This window comes from Perca flavescens, chromosome 22 (genome assembly GCF_004354835.1).
Source record: "Perca flavescens isolate YP-PL-M2 chromosome 22, PFLA_1.0, whole genome shotgun sequence".
In the NCBI taxonomy this organism is placed as follows: domain Eukaryota; kingdom Metazoa; phylum Chordata; class Actinopteri; order Perciformes; family Percidae; genus Perca; species Perca flavescens.
Window position 1 is genome coordinate 21,660,822 of NC_041352.1, and position 25,024 is coordinate 21,685,845.

Here is a 25,024-nt window from a genome sequence, read left to right on the forward strand (position 1 = left end):
GTTGATACACTGAAAGCATGCCAGATATATATAATCTGGGGCCAGAGTTTTATCAGGATCTTAAAGTCAATTCTATAATGAACAGGCAGGGGAGATGTTGGAGAATCAATGATATGATTAACTTTTTTGGAGCTATAGCCAACTGTCATTTATACTGAGGATTGTCCTCTGACAATGATAGTGCAGATGAGAAAATAGAGTTGACAAAAAAGTTGATATGGTCAGCTGAGTGGCCTTCAGTTATTAAAGTGCCCTCATAGCAATAAACTTAATGAGCAGCAGTGAGTGGTGCAGCGAGTGCTTTGTAGGCTACATCCAGGCTGCCCTGCCATATTAGTGGAGGTTGTTGGGGTTATGCAGCACAGTCCTCAGGGCTGAAGCCCTTCCATCATACTGTATCTACATATGTTCTCGGGTAAAAATCAATATTATTTAAGATGTATTTTTAATTTATATTATACCGAACATTAGTCAAAGATAATGCAGCAAGCAAAGTACGAGAGAGATAATTTCTATATTATAGAAAGCACCTACTGTATGCTCTTGTTAGTCAAGATGTGGGCTGCCGCATTTTGAATAAGCTGAAGCTGCTGAATGGCTTTCATGTTGCAGTAATAGTCTGGAGGACGAGTGTTTACAAATCTCACGGGGATAGAAATCCTCATATTAGATAAGTGGTTTAACAGTATCAGGACTCCATATATGCACTATATCTGTTGCCTCTGAACCAGGTAGCACCCAACACTTCAAGCCTTTTCTTTGGCCCAACCAACGGAAAAGAAAAGAAAAAGCTGAAATATCTCTGTGTGCTCGAAACTCTTAAAGTGCTGCACTAACTTTCAAGGACTTTGACTTTAAGAGACTTTGGCACACAGTGTTGTATTTCTCAATCTCGGGGAGGCATCAACACTGATGATTCCTGTGCATGCTCTGCAGATTTCAACCTGACAGCTGCTGAGGACAAGAAAACACCAGGATCTTGAGTTTGGACCTCAATCCATCTACAGTGTCCCATACTTTTTTTCTCTGTCTGTCATGTTTTGGTCACGCCTCAAGCTTTCCTGTCAGTGAATCTTCCTGCAGTCTCCCAACATGTTATTTATTTACTGTTCCTGCAAGCTCTGAAGTCTGTCTCCTCACTGCTCATTTTATACCTCATCTCTCCTCTGCAATAGTCAGTTGTAATCACACCGTCATTACTTCAGCACATAAGGTCTTGCTAATTAGGCCAATCATTATTATAATTACAGATCAGAGGGGGCATGATCAGGAAGGTTAGGCAAGGTTTTCAGCCTGTGCCTGCACCCTTACACAGACTGAATATGTGATTATGTCCTCCAAGTCCAGAAATATTTCCTGGGAAGGTTTCTGTCTGCCTAATCTTTTGCTGTCTAATTATTAGTATGCTTCAACTCAAAGTATGGATCCTCACAAGAATGCTGCTCATTCGCTCTCAGAGAGGAAGGATTTGTATTTTTTTTTTGTGTGGATAGTCTACGTCTACGATATTAATATATTCCAACAGACATCCTGATCTATATGGAAATGCTGTTTGACATTGACTCTTTATAGTCATAGTAAGAGTGCAATAGATTTTTCAGCATGCCGGAGTTTACTGTTGTAGAATGTGAGAGAAAATAAAAAAAAAGCAATTTGCAGACTTGCAGCATCTGTACTCTGTGTGTGTGTGTGTGTGTGTGTGTGTGTGTGTGTGTGTGTGTGTGTGTGTGTGTGTGTGTGTGTGTGTTTTGTTTGTTTGCTTGTTATACAGTAGTAGAGCTGAACATTTACTGCCATTGGACAGTCCCCTAAACATTCTTCTCACTTCTACTAGACAGTGGTAAATCTGAGAGTGCAGACTGTCTTCCAATGTAGAAGGGTTACTAGTTTTTTTTTTTTTTTTTAAGATTAAGAAGGTTAAGTGAATTTAATTTTCAATCTTCACTTGGAAATGTTTGACTATGAAAACACTGTGAGATTTGATGCTTAATTGAGCAGCTGCATTGAGTCTTGAATATACTGTATATTTGTGGAATAAAATAGCGTGGACATTTAAATGAACACTTTACATTGACCAAATCACTTTTTCTACACATAATGCATCAGGCTGAAGTCCAGCTTGCCCTTCTGTCTGAATCTCCAAATATGCCTTCATACACACACAGAAACGTTTGTTGAAATGAAGATGCTGTGATGGAATCATGCCCAGCTTTCAACTGTATTATCAGTGCATAGAACACATATTAGTCATTAGTCATTCAGCTCAGGATTGCATGAGGATTTCTTTGGCTTTTTTATTGTGCATTACACACATTGTCGCACTCACTATATATCCCATTATTGCATGTGAATTGTTGCTCTCTATAGAGCAGTTTTTCTGAAATTGTTTCACCATTTCCCATACTGTAAATCCCACTCAGTTACATACTGTATCAACCACAACAATCAGCAGTGGGCTCCATGCAAGTCTCTCGTAAATCTCCAGTAGGGTTTTCACTTCTGCAGAAAAACATAAAGATTGTTCCAGATAGATGGCTCAGCACAGAATTGGAGAAAATAAATCACATCGTAGACTGTCGGCTCATCACTTACAACAGTGTTTTTTATCAGTTGATCTCTGAAATGATCCCTGCTCGACAACTTAACTCATGACTGGGCATGTATGTAGTTTATCTTTATAGATCTAATCATTTTGCTATAATTGGCTGTGGTCACTGTTGTCACATTAAAGACTTGGCTGTTCCTCAGTTCGAATTTGGACCCATAAAGAAAGTTGACTTTTTGTTGAGTTTTAATGTGCAAGAGGTTAAAGCATCTTTTGTTGTCATTCAACCTGGGCTGGACCTATTTTTTTATTTTACAAGAGTTGATGGTTCTCTGAATAATTTGTGATTGGTTTCAGTCAGTATCTGTCTACAAGAGATGGAGTAAATCCAAGGTTTGAATAGTCATGAAATTCTTGTTGAATCATGGGTACAAAATGGAAGGTAACTGTGATAGAAAAATATGTTTTTGTATTGTAAAAAAAAAGTTTAAGGCACAAGTCTGTGTACATTAACACAGTTATGAACTCCCAAGATGTATTTCTATTAAGAAACACCCAATCACTGAACTTAAAATTCTGTAGTATTCCCAGCATTACAGCTTTGTAGAAACCAGACATCATATTCATTTTTGGTTAAATTCAACAACTATGAAAAGGTTTTTTTATTCCCATTTACAACAGCAAAATATTCTAAATTGTAACTTCTATCTGGCTATTTGTCTGGAGCAGGACAGGCTCATGGGTGTCACAATATATTGAGACTGTTTTAAATAAATTGTGTTTTTTCTATTTAAAGTTGATATAATTAAAGCTGATAACATAAATAGTACTTAAATGATCCCAGCAAACTGCTGTTCTTCTATGCTGAAGAACATTGAGGATGTAATTAATAGAAAACGTTTCAGATGGGAACTTACAGCAGTAAAATTACTTTTGTAACAACTCTATCGTGTTTACACTCTCCCATCTGTTTCATAAACTTATTTATTCTCTCATAATGAGAGCATATTACTCGTCATCTGCACTCCTTAACTCAGTAGCTGAATAAGCATATTACTTATATAGCAACATGTTCAGCTTTTTCTTGTGTCTCTTGTGTTGTGTCTAGCTGCCACTGCTCCTCATTATGGCCATACAGCTAACTAACTGTTGTAATGAATGTGTGTAATGGGCAGTCTGGTAAATAGCCCCGATAGCTCTTATCTGCAGTAATGATGTCTCGGGCTCCTTTCAATTAAGGTGGGAACGAGGTCACTAAAAGGTTTGCTTCATAGCTCAGCCATTCAGCTTCATTAAAGCCTTAGCGTGTATTCATTAAGGATCCAGCCACAGTTCCCCACAGCACATGCTCTGCTTTGCTCTTTTTATCCTCTATAAACTAATTAAGAACTTCTTAATCCTCCACTAATAGTTTGGGCTCTTTCTGCAGAGTCCCCCTTGGTCGTGGTTTTGGCGCTGGTTCATCTGTGTGCAAGCCAGACCAAGCAGGGCAAAGGTGGAAACTTTCAGGGACGCTTTGTCTTAGAAAGTCACACATTGAGCCATTTTCTCTGGGTGCTTTATTTGCTTTAGCACCTTAAAGGTGCAATTAGCGATGCAGCGCAAAGATTGTTGATATTTGAACTCAACAGCCAAACAAATACAATCTCCCCCCTTCAGGAGCTCCGCTCCCCAGATTCACGGACAGATAACTACTGGCCAGCCAGCACATTCACATGCTGCTCTCCCCCCTACCATCAACTGTTGCAGCCTGTTGCCGATTGTCTGAAATAGTGTTTTGTGGCTCAAGCGCTCCTTTCTGTTTGTTTTCTGTTTTCCACAGACAGGGCTGTGTATCACCACCAGATTTTCAGCGGCCACACGAAATAGAGAGCTAAGTGACCTTGAGGAGATATTCGCTGAATTTGATACAAAGTGTATGAGATTAACATCACTTACTATACCTTAAATTACGTCCCCATCTTGCTTCAGCTGACAGAAGTTTACAACTTCTAGATATAACAAGATCTAATAGCCTAGATGTGTACATATAGCTTACAGTTAGCTCAAGGTAGGCATCTCTTCAGTTATACCTAGTGGAATGGAATTTAAGATAATGATTACTTTTAAATGTACATTAATCAATAGGCTATTGTTTTTATATATTACCAATGGATGTAATGCATTTATGTTTGGAAAAAGGCTTATCATTTTAGTTGATAACTCTTCTGATAAACCAATTGTACGCTGCCAGCACTTAACTGACTATTGAAGCTAATCTAGCAGCCAAAGACATGTAGGCTATATTTCCCTCAGGACATGTTGGAGACTGAAATCGCTAAAACAGCTAAAGAATGAATATTGGACTGGTATTCGTATGATGACCAGAAACACAACTCGTGAATGCTAATGCATGTCAGCAGGTAGTGTGAATAGGCAGTTGTTATAGGCAGCTAACAAGTGTTTGCTGACACCATAACAACTTTATTTGGTGAGGGGCTAAAAGTATACCGCGCAAGCTAGCTCGCTACAGTAGGAGATCATCCCTATGTTCCCTGGGTCCTATGATATAAACTAACATTGTGAGTGATTGGTAAGGGCTATCTTTGCAGTTCAAATGTCAAAAGAACGAAGGGAGGTGGATGTTTCAAATGCAATTGGAATGGTAAAAATATGTTAAGCCACTATGGTGATATACATGTCAAAAGTCAAGGAAACTGTCTTGCCCACAAATTTGAGGGCGTATTGAGGAGTAGCCTATAACATCAGTAGGCTAAAAGCTGTGAGGGATTTAAACATATTGACCCAGGGAAACATACATTAGACATTTGACATAGGGAGAAACATTGCTGAGAACATTAAAATCCTTTGAATGGTATCCTCATTGTGTCATATTAAGAGGATATTGAGCTGGGGAACATAGGATACTGTATATACACTCCCCCAGCTAGATTAGCCTTTTCTCTGATGGTTTTGTATTCTGTCTCCCTGAGCTTTTGTGGCATTCTTAGTTGTTGTTTTTTGTACAACACTTGCAAAGCACTAGTAGCTTGAAAACGGCTGTACATAAATACATTTTTGTGATTGTTATCATGACAATAAAACCGGACTACAACTTGACTATTAAATGTTTGCTATCCAACAGCTGTAAAATAAGGAAAAGCTGAGTTGATCTAGCTCTGAGCTGGAAGCTGGGGCACACCCAGAGTCATCCAAAGCTGCTGACTGGTCTTGAATTGTAACGTTAATGTCTTGTGAAAAATTGTTGTGCTTATTTCATTTTTTCGCTTAACTGAGCCAACTGCTGCACAAATAAAGTTCTCCTGCGGCATGTACAAAAAGCCAAAAGCTGCTTTCCCCCTATTGTTTTCATTTTAAATCCTGCCGTGATACTTTGTCTAGTGCCATAATCATTCTTTAAAATTTCAGTTTTCACGTTTAACAATATTAAACTGCAATAAGTTTATTTCTGGATTTGTTGGTCAGACGAGGGAAAAATAAAAAATCCCTTCAAGGTTGCTCGTAACTCAGACTCGTTTTCCCAACCCCAAAGACTCTCTCCGCTGTTGCTGATCTTTTGTCAAGCATGCAATTCACCAACGTGTCGTAGGCTCCATTTTTACCTGTCACATTCGTTTCGGGGTTGATGGCCGCTGATGCTCGGCTCATTAAGAATCCCCCCTGCCCCCCCTCCTCCTCCTGCTGCTGTTGCTGCTGTTGGCACGTCTCCTTGAGAACCGAGATGCTGAGCCTGACTCACGTTCGTCCTTGACTGACACCCCGTTGTTCCTTTTTCATGAGTTTGCCATTTATACAACCTCTGATTATTTTTCCTTTATTTAAGTCTCCTCAGATATTTCTCTCTTTCGCTCCTTTCTCACATCCCACATATTGTTCTTTTCCATTTCTTCTTTCATTGTGTCCTCATCCTTCATAAGTCGTACTCTGATTCACTCCAGTAATAGTCTTTTTTTTTTATATATACTGTTTCTGACAATGTCTTTTTCCCCTCCTCTCTGTCTATCTGTAGGAGCTGGTGGGCAGTAACCCTCCGCAGAGGAACTGGAAGGGAATAGCGATAGCCCTTCTTGTCATTCTGGTCATCTGCTCACTGATTGTCACCTCCGTCATCCTGTTGACACCAGGTACACGGCGCAGGACGAGGGTGGGGGGGTGTCACGACACCATACAACACACATCGCTCTGTTTACACGGCTATTATTATGCACAGACATGCACATCAGGTTTCACAATCAATCTCACCGCAAACAATGCAAACAATAGCATGTGTATGTCTGTATCTCTGTCCTTGTGTGTGTGGTCCACGCTCTCATGAAGTGTCACCCACTGTACTGTCACAGTTAGTTATCTTACACACAGACACTTTCTTACACAGACACTTTCTTACACATGGACACTCTTTCTTACACACAGACACTCTTTCTTGCTGTACCGGACACATTTAGGGAAGGTCGGTAAACCGCATTGGAGTCAGCTTGCGCTGCATTGCTTTCTTCATAAACACATTTTCCATCTGTCTCCTTTACTTAGAGCTTCTATACCCCTGTACACACACAACACAACATGCACGTTTTGGACATCCGCAATTTCCTTAGTTATTTTAAGGCTTCCGAGTTTCATTTCAGAGTGACCTTCAGGTTTCCTGTTTGCACATTGACATGAAAGTTTAATCAGTAGGCCATCTGTGTATATTTAGGCTCATAAAGCGCATTGATATGGCTTTATGCGCTTCTGAGCAAAGACAGTTTTTCTTGGAGCTATCCTATTCAGGATTGAACTATTAATCCCTGGATTCTACACAGTCGAATATATTTCTTTGTACAAAGTTAAAGAAAAAGCAAATGTGTGGTCATGTAATCTGGGACATTTAGCACACATAATAACCAACTAATTCAAACTCAAAACAATGCAGTTTTGCAAGTAGTGTATTTCTTAAAAGTTGAGAAACTGTCCCTAGTTATTGTACATTGGGAGCATCATTCAACTTTTTTCCTGTTGAGAAAAGAGAAACAACAATGATGTGGTTTGCCTGAACTGTGTGTTCAAATTACGAATAAGCACCGGTATTGCATTCTATTCTGTGTGGTAGTTGGGTCTATTCATGCTCCTGTCTGTGCAGAATTTGCTATCTGTGCCTCTTAAAATGTATTCCACCCTGTATGACAAAAGAGTGAGTGTGCATGTCTTGATTCTCAGGTACAGATATAGTAGAAATAGTAGCTGCTGTAAATCAGTCAAAGCTGGTTACACTCCAAAAAACATCTTACCAAGGCGGTTTGATTTAGTCCTATGTCCTCCACTTCATTAAGTTAAACCAATCCTGTTTGAAAAGGACATCTGGATCAGAATCAAGAAGCAAGACCATAATCAAGCACCAGAATCACGAAACATTAAGCTTGGTTATAAAAAACATCTTTCAAACAAGCATTTTATTTCACTTCTTTTAAGAAAATAAGATGTTCAGGGCTTAATTACAGACATTTCTTTGGGCATTTTTTGCAATGCAAATGAGCCCAAGAGTGTAAGGTACATTGCAAATGTTTTGTATCACTTGTTAAGGGCTCTGAGTAGTTCCTATTAAAATGCTAAATCCAACAGCCATTTAGAGCAACTTACTGTAGTTTTCTATAATTACACATGAAGGAGACTCATTTTGAGAACAAGGGCACCTCATGTGAGGAGTTATGAGATAGCATGTTGTTTCTACTCCGTTAGAAGGGTTCGTTGATGGATGTTCCCTTGCCAGACAGGCCTGCCTGTTTCTAACTGCTCCTGACAACCACTTTTCTCTCTTTCTTTCTCACACACACACACACACACACACACACACACACACACACACACACACACACACACACACACACACACACACACACACACACACACACACACACACACACACACACACACAGAGTTCTGCTCTCCTTTTTCTTTCTCTGACAACTTGTGCCTGCTCTAACTGATAGATCCATATTGCGAAGAGGTTGCTCTGTTCTCTACATTAATACAACTAGGTCAGATGTTCACAATTGGCATCTGGGTATTCCTCAGACTGAAGGATGTCAGGCTGACTGACAGAGTGACAGCTAGCTGAACCTGTGGATCACATATAATTTGGTGCAGCTGAATGCAAGCAGTCACAGAGATTGTTTCATGAAGCCAACTCTAAGTTAGATCACTCTCACGGCTACTTCAGTGGCATTCAACGTTGAACATACAGTATTTGAAATCCTTATTTTATTTTATTTGAACAATTTGTCATGAATTTTTCAGAACAGGTTACTTTGTGAATTCAGTATATTAGGAGCAAAATGGCTCTCATGTACTTTATAGTTAAAAAGGAACTGTTAATATAGGGTATATCATTAACGTATTGTCTTTCAAAGAGTAGCTACAGTGTAGAACTTTATTTGAAGTATAATCTAAACAAAAGACAAAGATTCCTGTGTGCACAGTTGCACTCAGGAACATTACCATTAGCCCGATAGACCAGCAGGTTTAATGCCACTCCAGAGGAGGTTGGTTGTGTAAGCTATCTGAAATGGACAATGGGGTTCATTTTCTTTTTCTTTTCTTTTTTTCCTTTATGTTGATTTCTTTTGGCTGGATGACTGACAAATTTCAGTTGTGCTTCAGGAAGGGAACCAGTTTTATAGCAGATTTTATTTGCCAAGCTTTGGAGAGAAGGCAAAATATTTTGTTGTAAAATAACCTGCGATTTTGTAATAAAGCTGTATAAAGGAATTCAGATATAAAAAAAGTTTTCCACCCACAGAAACTAATCATGTTTTTTTCTTATTTAGATTTCTCTTATTTTGTATATTCATTTATGGTTTCTATAAATATTATTTTCCAACACAAAGGTCTAAATGTTGTCTCCAAACCACCAGGACTAAAATTCTGGGCAAGAAATTATGAGATTGATTATTATTTAGCTGACCCTTTTAAAATTCAGACATATTGAGTTTAAAAATGCTGGAATCCACACAAAAAAAAGTTGGAAGGATCTCACTTTGTTTTTTTGGCTTCCTGAACACTGCTGCTTGAACATTCTGCTGGATTTGGCATCTTTTACCGCATCACCAGTAACAGAAGATGCATCCTTTTTTGTTGCTGGTGTTAGAATTTCACTTTCAATTCTTTATTTCATCTTGTACGATATTGTATTTTCTGTCGTGGAAGTTTCCTTTGCAGCAGGGGGGGAAGTTTTCATAGTTTAGTAAATTGAAACAAATAAGACAGACTGAGACTAGAACCAAGTTGGGTTTTTGTATATTTGCAAATAGGAGCAACATGATTTCACAAAAGGCCGCAGCCCAGTGTGGAGTCAGTTTCTCAAATGAGTGAACAGAAACACTAGGCTTATATGCATCTTCAGAGTGACAGCACACACGCACTTGGATTATTATGATGCTACAATTTTGACAGGCAATCTGATACACATGAAGACAATCAGAGAAATACAAGAGACATCTTGGAGTCCTCTCGCCTCCTCCTCCCTGTACGACTGTCATCCCCCCAGTTACATCTTAACTGGCATGGGAAAACATGAGATAGTTTTAGGGTGACCTTGTACCTTTATCTGTTCAGGCAAACAGTGCTCACATAATGTTCCAGACTGGATGTCTCACAAAGTTAGAATCAAAATCTACACGTGGGAAATGAGATAGACTCTTTCAGCATTTGTGAGAGAATTAAAGTAGGAATAAAACATAAAAATATAAGGAATTATGCTTAAATGTAATTTTTCCCATTACACTACTGCGTGACACGAGTTGAGGACAGACCCGTGCACATGCCAGATAGTGATCAGAAACTTGGATAACAGTGAAAACACACATATTTCCCCATGCCGGTCACAAATTAGCCTGTGTGTGTGTGTGTGTGTGTGTGTGTGTGCGCGCTGAGGGTACCTGGAAGTGCTCTTTGTGTGTGCACGCATATGTGTCTGTGGGAGTGTATGTCAGAGTGAGGATGTTTGAAAATGCTCTCCTTGTGTGTGTATGTGTGTGTTAGGTGGATGAAAAGGGGGGTAATGGAGTGTGTGTGTGTGTGTGTGTGTGTGTGTGTGTGTGTGCGGTCCGTCGCTACGTGTGCCTAATCGCGTGTCTCTCTGTGAGAAGTCAAGACCGCCAAAAACCCCATGAACCTAAGTTTTATTTTGAAATGTGTTTTATTTTTGTAAAACATCCCATTGCACTGTGGTCTTCCTGTATGTGATTATCCGCCTGGCTTGACACATTTGCTCGCATCTCGCGCAAGAAATAGAGGTGGTGCAGAAGCGATTGTTGTAGCGCGTGGGGCGACGCAGCCTCTCTGCAACCTGTCTGCAGCCAGTATGAACGGACAGATTGGATAACATGGGCACAAGATAAAAATAACTGCGCTACGCAGCTATACGGGACGCTTACGCGACGCTAACGCGACGCTTACGCGTTTTCACTGTAAGAAAGTGTTAATACGCCACAGATTTTATCAAACTACTCCAGCTAGTACATTTGTGTTTCTCCACACTGGGTTAAACTTGCCATAACTGATTTTTGGCAGCAGAATCCAGTTGTTAAAGACATTATTGACATATTTTCACCTCATAACTTTGATATGGCAAACGTGCAGACACAAAGCAAGATTAGAATTCATTTGGAGTCATGTTTCTGTCCACCCTGTGAACATTAGTCTAATATTTACTCTGCTTTTAGTTCTCTATTGGCCTCCATTTGAAAGGTAAGTTGTTAGTTTTTTCTTTCAGGTGGTGAATATCTAATTCTAGAATGACCTACTTGCAAAACCTCAATATGATTAGATAGGATTACCTTTTCTTTTGTAGTCAACACTGCAGAGTTACTGTATTTGACTCAGTCCCAAAGAGACACACTGTTATCTTTCAAATTGCCAGGTTCAATGTTCGATCAAACCCTATTGTGTTGAGAAGAGGCTGTGTTACATTAGCATATAAACTGAGCTGACCCCACTGGGGCCGACATTTGCCTTTTGTCAGACTAATTCAAAGTTTCTGCATATGATCACACCCTGTGTGAGGGTAAGATAAAGACGTATTTTACTACAGAAAATGGATTTGCCTTTAAGAGATTGTGCTACAGTATGTAAAAAGTCATTTTAACTGTAAACTCTCACATGTATAACTTCATTTGTTCCCGTGACTGCTGCTGTGTTCAAAATATAAATCTGGCTATCATAACTAATTATAAAATCACTATTTATCCCTGTTAAGCCTCGCCATCTGATGGGAGGATGCAACTTATGTGCACTATTACGTTCCCCTGCAGTCTATACACTGTCTGGTGACTCTGATAATAACGATCAAAACTCAAGTGATGCACCGAGCAGATGCCTTCAAAGGTGTTTTTGTCCCTCATGATGAAATCGGGGAGGAACCGAGGATCAGTCGGTGCCTGTCCATCTGTTAGGCACACACAGCTGACGCACGAGTTCGGAGAGTGATGCAAGTCGTTACGCTCTTGCAATTTAAAACCACTTTGATTGGTAAAAGAAAAGGAACTGATTTTTTTTTAACTTTCTGAATTTTGTCTAAAACGTTTTCTTCACTTATCCTTGAGTCAAATATTATATTTTCTCAGTAACCACTGGTTTTACAATGACTTGCACTGGCTGAATGGGAGGGGTGAAGGGGGGTGGGGGACTAGATTTATGACATATCCCAATCAATGGTGTATAATTACATCTGTCTTGTTTTAGAAGGAAAAAGATGCATTGAAGTTATGCTGGGAATAGTATGGATGAACCATCTGTCTAATACGCATTGTTGTTTTTAACGACTTAAAAACTTCTTAAATACCTGAATTTGTAATGCATACAAGGTTTCAAGACTGTGTGGATCACACAACTTATTCCCCATCTGTTACTGATATTTCAGATCCTCTTGAGACATTTGGCTGTCATTAAAGTGTGAATACTGCTCTTTGGTGTTATTTTTCTGACGTAAGCTCTCAGACTTGAATAATCACAGATCTCCAACTCGTATAATCACATTCAGTTGTTAAGATCTCACATTGATCCGAAGGCTGACATTAAACTTTTTTTTTCTTCTCTTCAACAGTGTGTAATGTCATGGTGTTAACATGACAAGAGGAAGTTGTTAAGTGTCATTTTTTTGTTGCCAGACTGTCTGAACCTCCCCTTCTTGCATCCTTCTGCTCTTTGGAGCTGATTTCTCCGACAGCTGCGACACACGGATCAAAGCACGCGTCAGATTAAAATTAGGGGACGAGGTCACAGTTAGGCTTTGCTGAGGAAACATTTGGAGCTCTTCTTCTCTGTGGTTCGGTGGTGCTATAGCAGTTAGAAAAACATTTCTCCACTCATGACTTTGTTTTGTTTCTCCCGCTGTCCAGTTTCGCCGTTACCGACATGGCATTTCGTTTTGACTATTTAATTTGACATTGTGACTATTAATCCGTCTCAAGCCATAGTTTGCTAATGTGAGGATGATATGACTCTAGTTTCGTGGAGCAATACGTAGCTTTATGACTAAATACCTGCAAAACTAAAGGGATTGCCATCATCTTTAGACACGCTTTGTGAGCATTGTTGGCATGTTGGCATATAAAGGTGTAAATCACAAGTTTCAATGTTATATCGATACAATATTTACTGATATCTCAAAGTCTGTCACAATACGATTTCGATTCAGTTCAGATGCCTGCGATCAATATGAGATGATATCATATGCCTATTTAACACAGTTACATTTATATCAACTCAAAAAAGCTTACAACTTTCAGACAGGTTGCTCACGTCACATTTACGTCGTCTCTCTCAGTTGGAGGCTGAGCAGTAACGCTCAGCGCTCACCCGAAAAGTGCTTCTAATATCCTTCACTGGTCTCCGTCCAGAGCAACAGGATCTGTTGGTCCATTTTATATAACTGAGGTCTTCCAGGCATTTCAATTAAAAACAAACTATTCTTTAGAATAAAAAGAATAAATATGAAATGGGAATCTTAAATAAAGGGGCATCTTACAGACGATATGTATCGATATTTGTAATGTAATGTAATAATATTTGCACTTTGCATCAGCATCTGAGAATTTAGATTTGATTGCCAAACACAATCCTCTCTTACAACTCTAAATCACTGATATCAGAGCCGCTCACAGGCACTTGAATGCATCACGTAAAAAGGTTTTAAACAAGCCACATTTCATGTCTCTGCAAATTGGATCAGTAGATACGTCTTACTTACATGGAGTGAAATCACTGGCTGCCTGGTGAGTAGGAAAGGTTTTCACCAGTTTTGAGCGTGCAGTAGGATTTGTTTAAGCGGTCAGCTGCGACGTAAAGTGTAGGCAATGTCATCGCCAGCTAAAACATGCAAAACACCAGTATGGTCTTTTGATTGTTCAGTTCCAGAGGTTTCTCTACCACTAGTCTATATCCACAAAGTTCCACTTCTGGGATTGCTCCATTGCCGCCGGAAATTCCTCTAAATTTCCTGCTTTTCATGTCCTTTTCCTTAAGCTTTATTTGTGTTGGCATTCTAAAATCCTGTCGATTTTTGAGGACTATGGTTAACTGCTCCTCAGATCTCTGCAGGGTAAATCCAGACAGCTAGCTAGACTATCTGTCCAATCTGAGTTTGCTGTTGCAACTACACATGTTCCACCAAAACAAGTTCCTTCCCGAGGCTATTTTGCTGCGGCATCGGGTCTCTGTGCGGCACTTAGCGCCGCCCAATACGATTGTGATTGGTTTAAAGAAATGCCAATAAACCAGAGCACGTTTTTCTCCCATCCCAGGAATTCTGTGTGGACTAGCCAGGCTCTCCTCCTGGTGGAGGAAGGTCTGGCAAAGCGAGACTACTCTGCCACTGAACAATCAAAATACATCCTATCTCATGGAGCTTTAAACTCACATAAAAGCATTTTTGTTATTTCTGGTCTCAATAGACAGTGTAAAGTGTCACATAATGGTCTGCCTGCTGATGCGCAGGCTTTTCAACACTGCAAAGAAGTAAGAAACACTTATAGCTCATTTTTCAACCACTTTCTGGTCCATGTTTTCGTATGCTGCTGCATACCTTCTTTCATCCAAATCCGGTTGTCAGGACAGTAAAAATGTAGCAGAACATCACTCAAATCTTGAGTATGTACCTCTTCCAGTAATTGATGTCACTATGATGTAATTCTAGACGTTCTACTTTTATTTGTTGAATTACTACTATAACTTACCTTAATGACTACTATAAAGAAACAGGGAAAAGAGTCACATTAAGAATACATACTGTAGTAACCAAACACACATAAGATAGTTCTATTGCCTCCGGAGTTTAGCTTCAAAACCCGATAACACCTCATAAACATCTTTCATAAATGGTAATTGGTAATAGTGTTGCACTTCTTATTTCTTTTCTGATTTTTTAATCTTTTTTTCAATGCCATTTTGGCGACATTTTACGTATGAAGAGATAGATAAAATTGGAACATTAGTTACTTAATCCGGTAACACTTTACTTGAAGGTGAAAGAGTGAGAGTCATGACACGGTCATGACACATGAACCATAACCCTAACCCTAACCATAACTTGTCGTGACAAAAACCGAAAAGAAAATGTTACCTCACATATAAAATGACAGCTGCAGCATGGACACTGGCAGGCTTAGCAGAGGGATTAAACATCACACATCACACATTAGAAAGACAGCCCTGTAGTTGGAATATTCCAGCTTTGATCCTCAATGTGTCCATCAACTGCCATGTCGTGTCAAAGTGTCCCTGTGCTGGAGACAGAATCCCTCAAAACATGTTTTGAAATTAATGTTAAACTGAAACTTAGCAAAATGTAATGTCAGGCTTTGAATGGTCTTGCTAAATAAACAGAACTTGTGATATATTGTTTTCTGCTTTTTATAACCCCCCCCACACACACACACACACACACACACACACACACACACACACGCCGTTTATATGGAAGTTAAATGAGTAATATTATGTAGCAGGAGATGATATGATGAGCATTGATGGATGAAATTAAGCTGAAAGGAATTGCAGGAGGCATCTGCTGTAAATATGCTTTTCTGGTCTGATGATCAGAAGCTGCACTTGTCTTAATCAAAGGCCTGAGGGAGGAGCGACGGTGCTCTGCTTTGTTGTTTAACTCGTCTTTTTTTCTTTCTTAGCCTCATGCTTTATTCTTTAAAAGGCAAACTGTTCCAGCCTGCAGAAAGTTAAGAAGTTGTTAAGACACAGTTGGTGATCAAAATGTGTCAAAAGGACATTATATATCACTATGGCTTTTTTTGACAGAATTAGAAGGAAAATAATTATTTTCTTTTTTACCTTTTTCTTTTTGTTTTAGTCTGTTTTAAATGCCACCCATTGATTATGTAGTGTGTCATTACAGGTCTAGATTTATTTACGCGTAACTATCTAATAATAGAATAAATCATCCTCTGGTTGTCTTTCTTCTCCAAAATCTGAAAACTCAACATTAATAGAGTCTTCTGCCATTACTGTACCCCTACACATGCTTAATTACCATGCTTAATTACTCTAAAAACAACAATATCTGCACTTTTCTCCAACTTGATATGGATCTGTCCACCTGTCTAACAAACATGATATTTCTTACGAAATCTCACTCTTAAGGCCTCTGCACAACAAGTCCATATTTTTGATATGCATTTTTTTTTCCGTCATCCGCTAAAAATCGTCACGCACAGAAACATTACACTGAGTCCGATGAATTTTATTATTCTATTCGCGAAGTAGAGTTTTACCACGTTGCACGGCGTTCGACTAGTCATGACTGGTTTCCAAGATGGCTCCCGCAAGTAAACATGAACGCGACTGTTTATAATCTATATTTTTAATAAACTTACAATGTTGTCAATGCTTCGGTTCACATTTAGGGATCCTCATTACGCTAACGTTATGGTGTGGTGATATTTCGAGCCTTTTTAGTGGTATTAAATAACGATTTAATTTGAGTGTCCCTATGCCCCAAATACTAGCATTGTAAGCTAACCAGCGGTCCGCGGTAGCCTCGTCAAAGCTCCAAACTCATTTGATTAGCATGAAAACATGTCCCAGAGAGCGACAGAGTAGGTACACATCAGTTAATAACCCCTAGGTTCGTTTTGCGCCGGAATTGTCCTTTAATGTCAGAAATCTATGCACTAAAGCTTTAATGACGGACGAAAGTTTCCGAGTCAGTTTGAAAATGTTATTGCCACAATGTGATGTTGTATCTGTTTTTAAACGCACAACAAATTAGTCCGGCGCTTAGTGATTGGTTTAAAGAAATGTCAATAAACCAGAGCACGTTTTTCTCCCATCTCAGAATGCTTTGTTGACTAGCCAGACCCTCCTCCGCAGCGCTGTGGAAGAGGAAGGTCTGGCAGTGCGAGACTAGTTGTTATGTGATGTTATGTAGCAGTATATTCTTAAACAGTGCTACTAAAAAGAAAGGATGACAGGAAGCAGTTTGAGAAACAGACTGAATTTGGAACAACTCTAAATAGGTTAACTTGACTGGTTACTGAGGAATTTACAGACATGGATGTGGACATTAGTTTTGTCCTCTTATATATAATATATTTTTCTACAACCTCCCTCTCATATTTTGATATGTTTTCTTTATATTAATGTTTTGGTTCTTTCCCTTTACAGGTGAGGATGACCAGCTGGCTCTCAAAGGCAAGGTGACTGTTGCAGACCTCTTCAGAAAAGACTTCAAGGTTCACGACTCTAACGCCAAATGGATCAGCAGTAAGTAATCTTATTAAATGTAAGGGTTGCACAGATTAGTGAAAATTAGTACATCTGGATTCGGACAAGTGCATCAAAGGGTTGTTTAAAAAATTCTTAATGATGCATCGCAAGAACAAGAGACATATGTTTCTCAGGTCCCAATTGTTGGAAAGGCAAGAGAAGGGAATATTGGACACTTGTCCTCCATGGTACATCCATCTAGCACTGTGTTAGCCTAATTACTTTATAAGGAAGATGATTTCTCGTCTCGCCCTTCTATTTGTCTAAATTAGCTTAATGCATCTTAAAACTAACTTAATAGGCAGACATAATGTCTTGTTGGCCGATAAAAAATCAAGAAGGTCAGTTCTTCACAGTCGGAGGAAGAAGAGCAGATTTATTAAAGCACAGACAAAGCAAGAACATGTTGTGATGACAACATGAAACTACACAGACAATCTGTTCCAACACCTCAAGAAACAGGGAAGAGAGTCACTAAGTCGTTAAGAATGGACTGTAGTAACCAAACACACACAATACAGTTCAAGTGCATCTGGATGACAGCTTCATAACCCGATAATAGCTCATAAAAATCTTTCATAAATAACAATTGGCAATAATGTTGCACTTATTAAAGGTATTGATGTAATAATATTGCTGATATATTTCTGTGTTTAGCTGATAACAATTGAAACGGCAAACGTAATATTTACTAAATTGATGTTTGTCTTCTTAAACACCTCCTGTAATAACAGGCCAATACATATTGCAAAACTGTGTTGCTGTACATTATGTATGTGTGTGTGTGTGTGTGTGTGTGTCCTTGCTGTCTGACGTTCCTCCAAACAATGTGTTCCGTATGCTTCAATAGCTACCCAATTACCTGCAACCACCAGCCCTCATTTTTTCTGATCAATGCCTGTGCGTGGATGCTGCTATTGTTACAATTCATCACCGCCAATTTCAAACAATATTTTTTATTAACAGCGGGGCTGCAACAATATAAACGCTGACGGCACCGCAGGGAACCAATGAGATAAAATGATATACTTTATTTTGTATCAAGGTGAAACAGCGACTCGATGCAGCCTATATGTCTCAGTGCCACATTGAAGAGAATGATCACAGTTCCAGGATGTGAGGAATCTGTACAGCTGAAGGATTAATGAGGTGGATTTAGTCTTCTCTCCTGCACAACGTAGCTGTCTCTTCCAATCACAGCATTTAAGATGGCTCTTAGAAGCGGCACAGCTGTTCTCGTATCGCGAAATTGCAAAGCCTTCCTCCTCCATTATTGGCTGTAATTAGAAAGCTGAAAACCCATATCAGTGACAGGAAGATGGCATCCCTCTGGAACTCTGAGTTCACTGTTTGTTTTAGCTAATGGTCCCCATATGTGCTTAAGGATGAGACCTCTCTCACATGGCTGATTTGTCGCCATTTTTCTCTGTGACCCATAAAAGTTGTAAACAAATCGATCATGCTCGAGTGAGCCTTGGTGAACATCCCAAACTGCGGTTGTACTGTACACATCTGGAAGGTAACATCTGTCGTGTTCTCGGCGAAAGCTCAAACAGGGATCATATTTCTCTGAGCAACAGAGCGTTTGAATTACAGATCATTAGATCATTATCGTGAATGGTTATTTTTTGACTTCTTCCCTTAACTTGAGGCTGTTAAATAAGATGCACAGAGAAAAGAACAGAGTGTTGTAATAAACCATACATAAAGGAGCAGCCGCCATTAAACAGGACTTTTAATTTGAAAGCAGTCCGCTCCGTCAACTCCTCCTTTTTGTGCTGTTGACAGTACCATCCTTGATCCTGAGGTATTTTTAGTGTATGATCAGACACGGCTGACAAGGAGGAGAGAAAGAGGAAGAGAGATCCATTTGCTCATTATTCCGAATTGGTTAGTGTGTCATTTCTACTAGACCCGGTGCTCGACCAACTGCATTCTTCAGGGCTGTCTGTAGGATTTGCAGTAATGGCTTCCCTGGTTGGGGGGCTGAAATTGAATTTTTTTTTTTTTTTTTATGTTTTTCCTTCCCTTGGCTGTCTCCACCTATCAATCTACTCCCTGGAGACGGACTGAATATAACCTCAACAATTCTTAATGATCATATATTAGGCTATTTTTACCAGGAGAAATTGCTTCCTCATGTCTTGTCTAACAGTATTAACTTGGATATATACTGTACTTGGGTATCATTAGGTGCTCTTAAGCTGCCCCTCATGATGGTTGCAGAGACTCTGATCCCTGTCGGCGCAGCCAATGGATCATGATTTTTCAAGGATGATTTGGATTCAAACTTGGGTTTTATTTGAGTGGTTTTTGTCTATAAGTCATATCTGTACTGAAATTGTACTCACCAAGTTACTTGCTGAGATCAAGGTGTGCAGCAACATTACTAAATAGCAGTCAGATGGAGCAAGAAATGTGAGCAGTCAAGCAATCATACAGATTTTAAACATATATCTAATTACTGGGCGTTCAGACCGGAAACAGCCATGTGGTGAGAAATCCAAGGTACTTCAGGTCCAGGAAGGATGGTTATAATAATAGGTCCATTAGTTTGAAGATTTATCAGATGCCAAAAATACTGAACAATGGTTTATAATACTGTGAGGAAAGATTTGAGAACTCTGGAAAGTTAAACCGGCAACAATTGTTTTATCTTCTGTTGCTGGAATCAACAGGCTAACAGAAGAAAAATCCTGTTTTTAATACATAGAACTCTACCAGGAAGGAAGGAATAAATATGGCTTTAGCTAAACTTTGGAAGCAAAATTAAAGGCCAACGGAAAGATTATTGGTTTTGTGGTTTTAAATTTGACCGACCATACTCACCAGTTTTCCTATGGCTTGAGGGATTATTACCTACACTTAAAAAAAAGTGTGTTCGCTTTTAGATTACGTGACTGTTAGGGATGCACCGATCAAACTTTTTCATCACCAATTCCAATTCCGACACCTCGCTCAGGGTATCTGCCAGTACTGACATCAGATCAGATATTAGTGCTCTTTCCCCCAAATTTCAGTCTGTATACCGCAGTGTGTGCAAGTCATACGGATCGTGTTTATCTAAATTAACACAAGGTCAGAGTCACTGGCCAACTGTGTGTGAATAACAATTGAATTGATAGTGGAAACATAGAATTTTAACATGGATCAGGTACTTTATGATAATGATATGCAAAATGATCCTTTTAATTCTGTGATGTATCTAACACTAGCTGCATAAACTACTTCACCCTGAACTCTGCATCAGTATTCTGATCGTGTTCTGACACCGTCATTATAAGTCCCCCTGGTTAGGTAATTGCACAGTTAGCAGGCACTGCTGATATCTCAAACACGCCTGTTTTTTACCACTCTATCTGAATCAAACAGACACAGCATCAACATCATTCTCACACCACCAAGGTGAAGCCAGCCCTGTGGGACACGATGTAGGCACTGTGCAACAGCTGCTTGCCATTTTAATGGCCACGTTTCTCTTGTTTGCCCCTCCAGGACGCCTCTTGTCTCGTTGATGTTTGATAAATATGGTGTACGGTTCGACCGATTGGGACTAACTTAAAAGGGTTATCGCCGTGACTTTGAGAGGGGCTTGTGACTGTGATTTAGATAAGAGTGAAGTGATGTTTGCTCTGTCAGTGTGTGTACACTTATGCGAGCATGTCTGAGAATTACCTTGTTTCTGAGTGATGCACAACCTCTCATCCCTAATGTTTATGTAAAGCAGTCACTTTGAAGATGATTAGCCAGTTGTCTCACTCCCTTATTGACTTTTCATAGCTCAGCCCCCATGACGCAACATGAGTAATTATGTTATTGCCATTTGTTAATGGAGTTCTGCGATGGATCTTTTTCTTACCAATGAGACATATCAAATTAGCCCATACACTCACCGTTAGCATCCAGTGTTCATTCGGTGTTACAGACAATCAGCTTTTGTAAAATGGTAACATTATATGAAGCAGCCGGTGCAAATATCCTCTTTTGGGATGGCCCAGTTCTACTGCAAGAGCGACTGATGCTTTATCTGTGGGTGTGTCTCGGCACAAACTCACATTTTGTCGTCCCTTTCAACCTCCAGAAAGCAGCAGAAGTGGTGCGACAACTCTTTAGACAACACAAGCTGTCACAATATACTGATGTTGTTCAGGGTTTTAACACCCTGAGGGAATAGAATAAAAAAGAGAAGCAGTCTTTCGTATTATACGTTTGCTTCAGTGCGTCTCATGACAAATTCAGCAGTCTCTTAGCTCCTTAGCTGCTAACGTCGAGGCAACATCTGAAGAGTTGGATGTCATCTTTCATCCAAGTTTTAAGCAACCAAAATTGAAAAACAGCTATATCACTCATGTTTTGTCCAACTTAAGAATCTTGCCAAACTTAGATTGCTTCTTCTCCTTTTATGATTCTCATCATGATCACTGTATTATGTTTCCTCCTTTCTTAAAGAAGCAATGGCACATATTGTGCAAAATTCTCAGAAAAAGCTTTTGATCAGAAATTCCAGACTAAATTGCACTCCTTTTGGCACTCCGTTTATAAATGTAATTTAAAATTTTACTGATGAATGGTATGCTTTATATTGTAACTTCTTAGCTCGGTCTCAAGAACTCAGGCAAGGTCTCTCTGCAGCTGCGAGGTCAAAGGCTAAACAGAAAACATGTCTTTTCATGGCTTTCACTGGCAATGCATCAAGGTCTTTAACTGGTTATATAAGTGTTTAAATCACTGCTTAAAACGCAGTTGTTCAAAGACTCAGTGACTGCTGACTCTTTGCTTAGCCCCATAGTTAACAGGAAATTCAAATCTGAGATACACAGAAACACACACACACACACACACACACACACACACTAGAGACAGTCATGTTTTCTCCTCTTTCGAGCAGCTGCACATATTTTGAACCACTTTATCCTTAGACCTTGTTTGTGATATACTTCACAGTTCTATATGCAGAAGCATCTGTGTTGTTAAGGCGGGAATGCATGATGTAACATTTCTGCAGTAGCTACCACTATATGTTTACACATCTCTACTGCAGCTGAATATCCAGTGAGCACGTCCACATCCCTGTACTGCTTACTGCACATGGCATTCACATCCAAGCCGTGAAACAGACTTACAATCCTTTGAATTCAGTTTAGCAGTATTGTCACTGAAGATTCCTAGCTTAACTGTGTTTGTGTAACACAGCAGAAAGGCTGTAAGCATCCCTTCACAGCAAGAGGCCCGCTGGATAATTTTGTTACAGCGATTCTGCAAACATATTTGTTTATGATCTGAGTTTTTTTTTATTTTAAAGAAGGAAAATCCACATGGTTGGGGAAATATGAATGATTACAAAAAACTTAAATCTGAAAGTATTTGGCCAATGAGGTAGATCCTCGGAAAGCCTGGATAATAATATTGAAAATGCGTTCCGATCACTGCTGTGATGTTTAATGTCATTATTATTAGTGTTATAATTGTTTTTTCACAGGCGATAGCCTCCTTAATGGTCTTATACAATTAGCAGGAGCAGGTCTTTTCAGGTTCAGTGATTGGTTTGCAAGCAAAAGGAAACACACCACTGCTACAGTAGTCTATATCGACGACGTTTCATTTCCGGGATTGTTCAGGTGCCACAGGTGTCCCTAATTTTTGGCCGGATGTCTGTTACCTTCCGGTTTCTTTGTGTTGGCATTCTAAACTCCGGTGGATTTATGAGGTCTATGGTTAACTGCTCCTCAGATCTCTGCAGGGTAAATCCAGACAGCTAGCTAGACTATCTGTCCAATCTGAGTTTTCTGTTGCACGACTAAAACTACTTTAGAACGATCACGTGTTCCACCAAAACAAGTTCCTTCCCGAAACTATTTTCCAGAGGCACCGTGGCTCTGTCCGGCACTTAGCGACGCCAAAGACGATTGTGATTGGTTCAAAGAAATGCCAATAAACCAAAGCACGTTTTTCACCCATCCCGGGAATGCTGTGTAGACTAGCCAGCCCCTCGTCCGCAGCGCTGTGGAGGAAGGTCTGGCAATGCAAGACTACTACAGCAACACACACAAGGGAAAGGGGAAACTATAGGACATTAGGACTGTGGATGGTGAATGCAGCAGCAACGGAGATTGTGGATTTATGGGGAGAATATGAACAGTTGGCAGACACTGAGGAAATGACCGTCACCTCAGAGGCAATGCGTCAAATCCATGACACAATGACTTAAGGATTAATTGCAAATTGAGGTTACAGGTTATAAAAATCACACAGGGTTTTTTAGCAAGTTGATGGAGGGTTTCTGAGAACACTTGCGTGCTCCCTTGGGTGTCATCTTGGAAGGAATATGAAGTTAGATGAGCAGTGAGTGAGTTTTTGAGGACTTAATGTTTAGCAAATGTTCTACTTGACTGCTTTCTGGGTTAATAGACGTTTAAGGATATGGTCTAACTGCAGACAGAGAGTGTGTCCTGGCTAATCACAAGTTCAGGGACAGGTGGGTTTCAGTTTATATATGTTATTGCCTTTGTGTCTATTTTTGAAAACAGATCTGGAAGTGCAGATGAGCAAACGCTAAACTTGACTTGCTCTTATTATTGCTTAGAACCCTGGCGGTGCCCTAAAATAATGCAAGGTCGAAGTAAACATAATAAGGAGATAGAGAAATAACATTATCTGTATTTTAGAAGCTAAACTGCATTAAACAGAAGTGACTGGGCAACTTGCCATTTTTCTTCCAACCTTAATGGTGAATTCAGAAGCAGGAGGGGCAGTGAGTAATAAAAGCAGCAGGCACACGCTGATTGGCATTCCTGATAAAAATAAATTACTTCCACTGTGTGAACTGGCCAGCAGCATGTTGGCAGTAGCCCTGGGTGGTTTCATATTCTGTCAGCAGGTTCATACTCAAGGTTTCTGCTCATTAGTTCGCTTTGCGGTTTATTTTATCCGCTCATTTATCAGGTCGGTCAGAAATAGAATTCAAATTCGGTGGTGCTGCCGATACAGCTTTGCAACAGTAGCGAAAAATACACACAGCTATTATGTGGAATTCCCTTTCAAGAACCATCCACAAATGAAACGAAATTACTAGAAATATACAAGGGGGAGATTTTTAATTAAAACTGCTATTGAATTTTTTATGAACCTATATTTCACAGTTCATCTAAGCCAATGGGTGGCAAAGATTTAAGACGTTATTACTGCATCGGAGACTTCATTTTATTTAACCACAGACAGGCGCCATAATTCTCCCCACAGTAGCTTGTGTCGCTTTTATCAGACCAGTCATCATCTGCAGCCTTGAGCACAGACAAATGACCTGGGACCGAGAAGAAAACTCCAGAATTTAACACTGCAAACCTGGCTCACCTCACGGCTAATAATAAAGCCTACAGAAACCACCTTCATTCATCCGAGTGTGTTTTGTTTTCACATTGTGATGTATTGTGTGGAGGTTAGGGACATGTAGGTAATATTTCCATTCATACTGTGATGAATAAATAATAGCTCTGCTCTATTATCAGTTTCTGTTTTCACGCTCAAGACCAGAGGACATTTCAATGTAATCTGACTTAATAAGTGCTTATTCTTAAGGTAAATGATATTATGTGAGACAAAAAAAGTGTAAGCAGGCATTTTTCTCCTTACTAATCCAACCGATCAGCCTCTTTTCCCTCTTCCCTCAACTTTTATTATCATAACATGCCTGTTGAGGACTCTCACAGTGCTCTCTTGGAGTGTTTT

General features: G+C 39.6%; 1 protein-coding gene across 3 annotated transcripts in view; it reads left to right on the forward strand.

The window, feature by feature from the left end:
- dpp6a (dipeptidyl-peptidase 6a) overlaps positions 1 to 25,024 on the forward strand; it is a 244,933-nt gene that overhangs the window by 171,379 nt on the left and 48,530 nt on the right. For all 3 annotated transcript variants that reach the window (XM_028568972.1, XM_028568971.1, XM_028568973.1), the window contains 2 exons: positions 6,555 to 6,669; positions 17,198 to 17,296. In XM_028568972.1, coding sequence (XP_028424773.1) covers positions 6,555 to 6,669; positions 17,198 to 17,296 — 214 coding nt within the window. The remainder of the gene's footprint in view (positions 1 to 6,554; positions 6,670 to 17,197; positions 17,297 to 25,024) is intronic.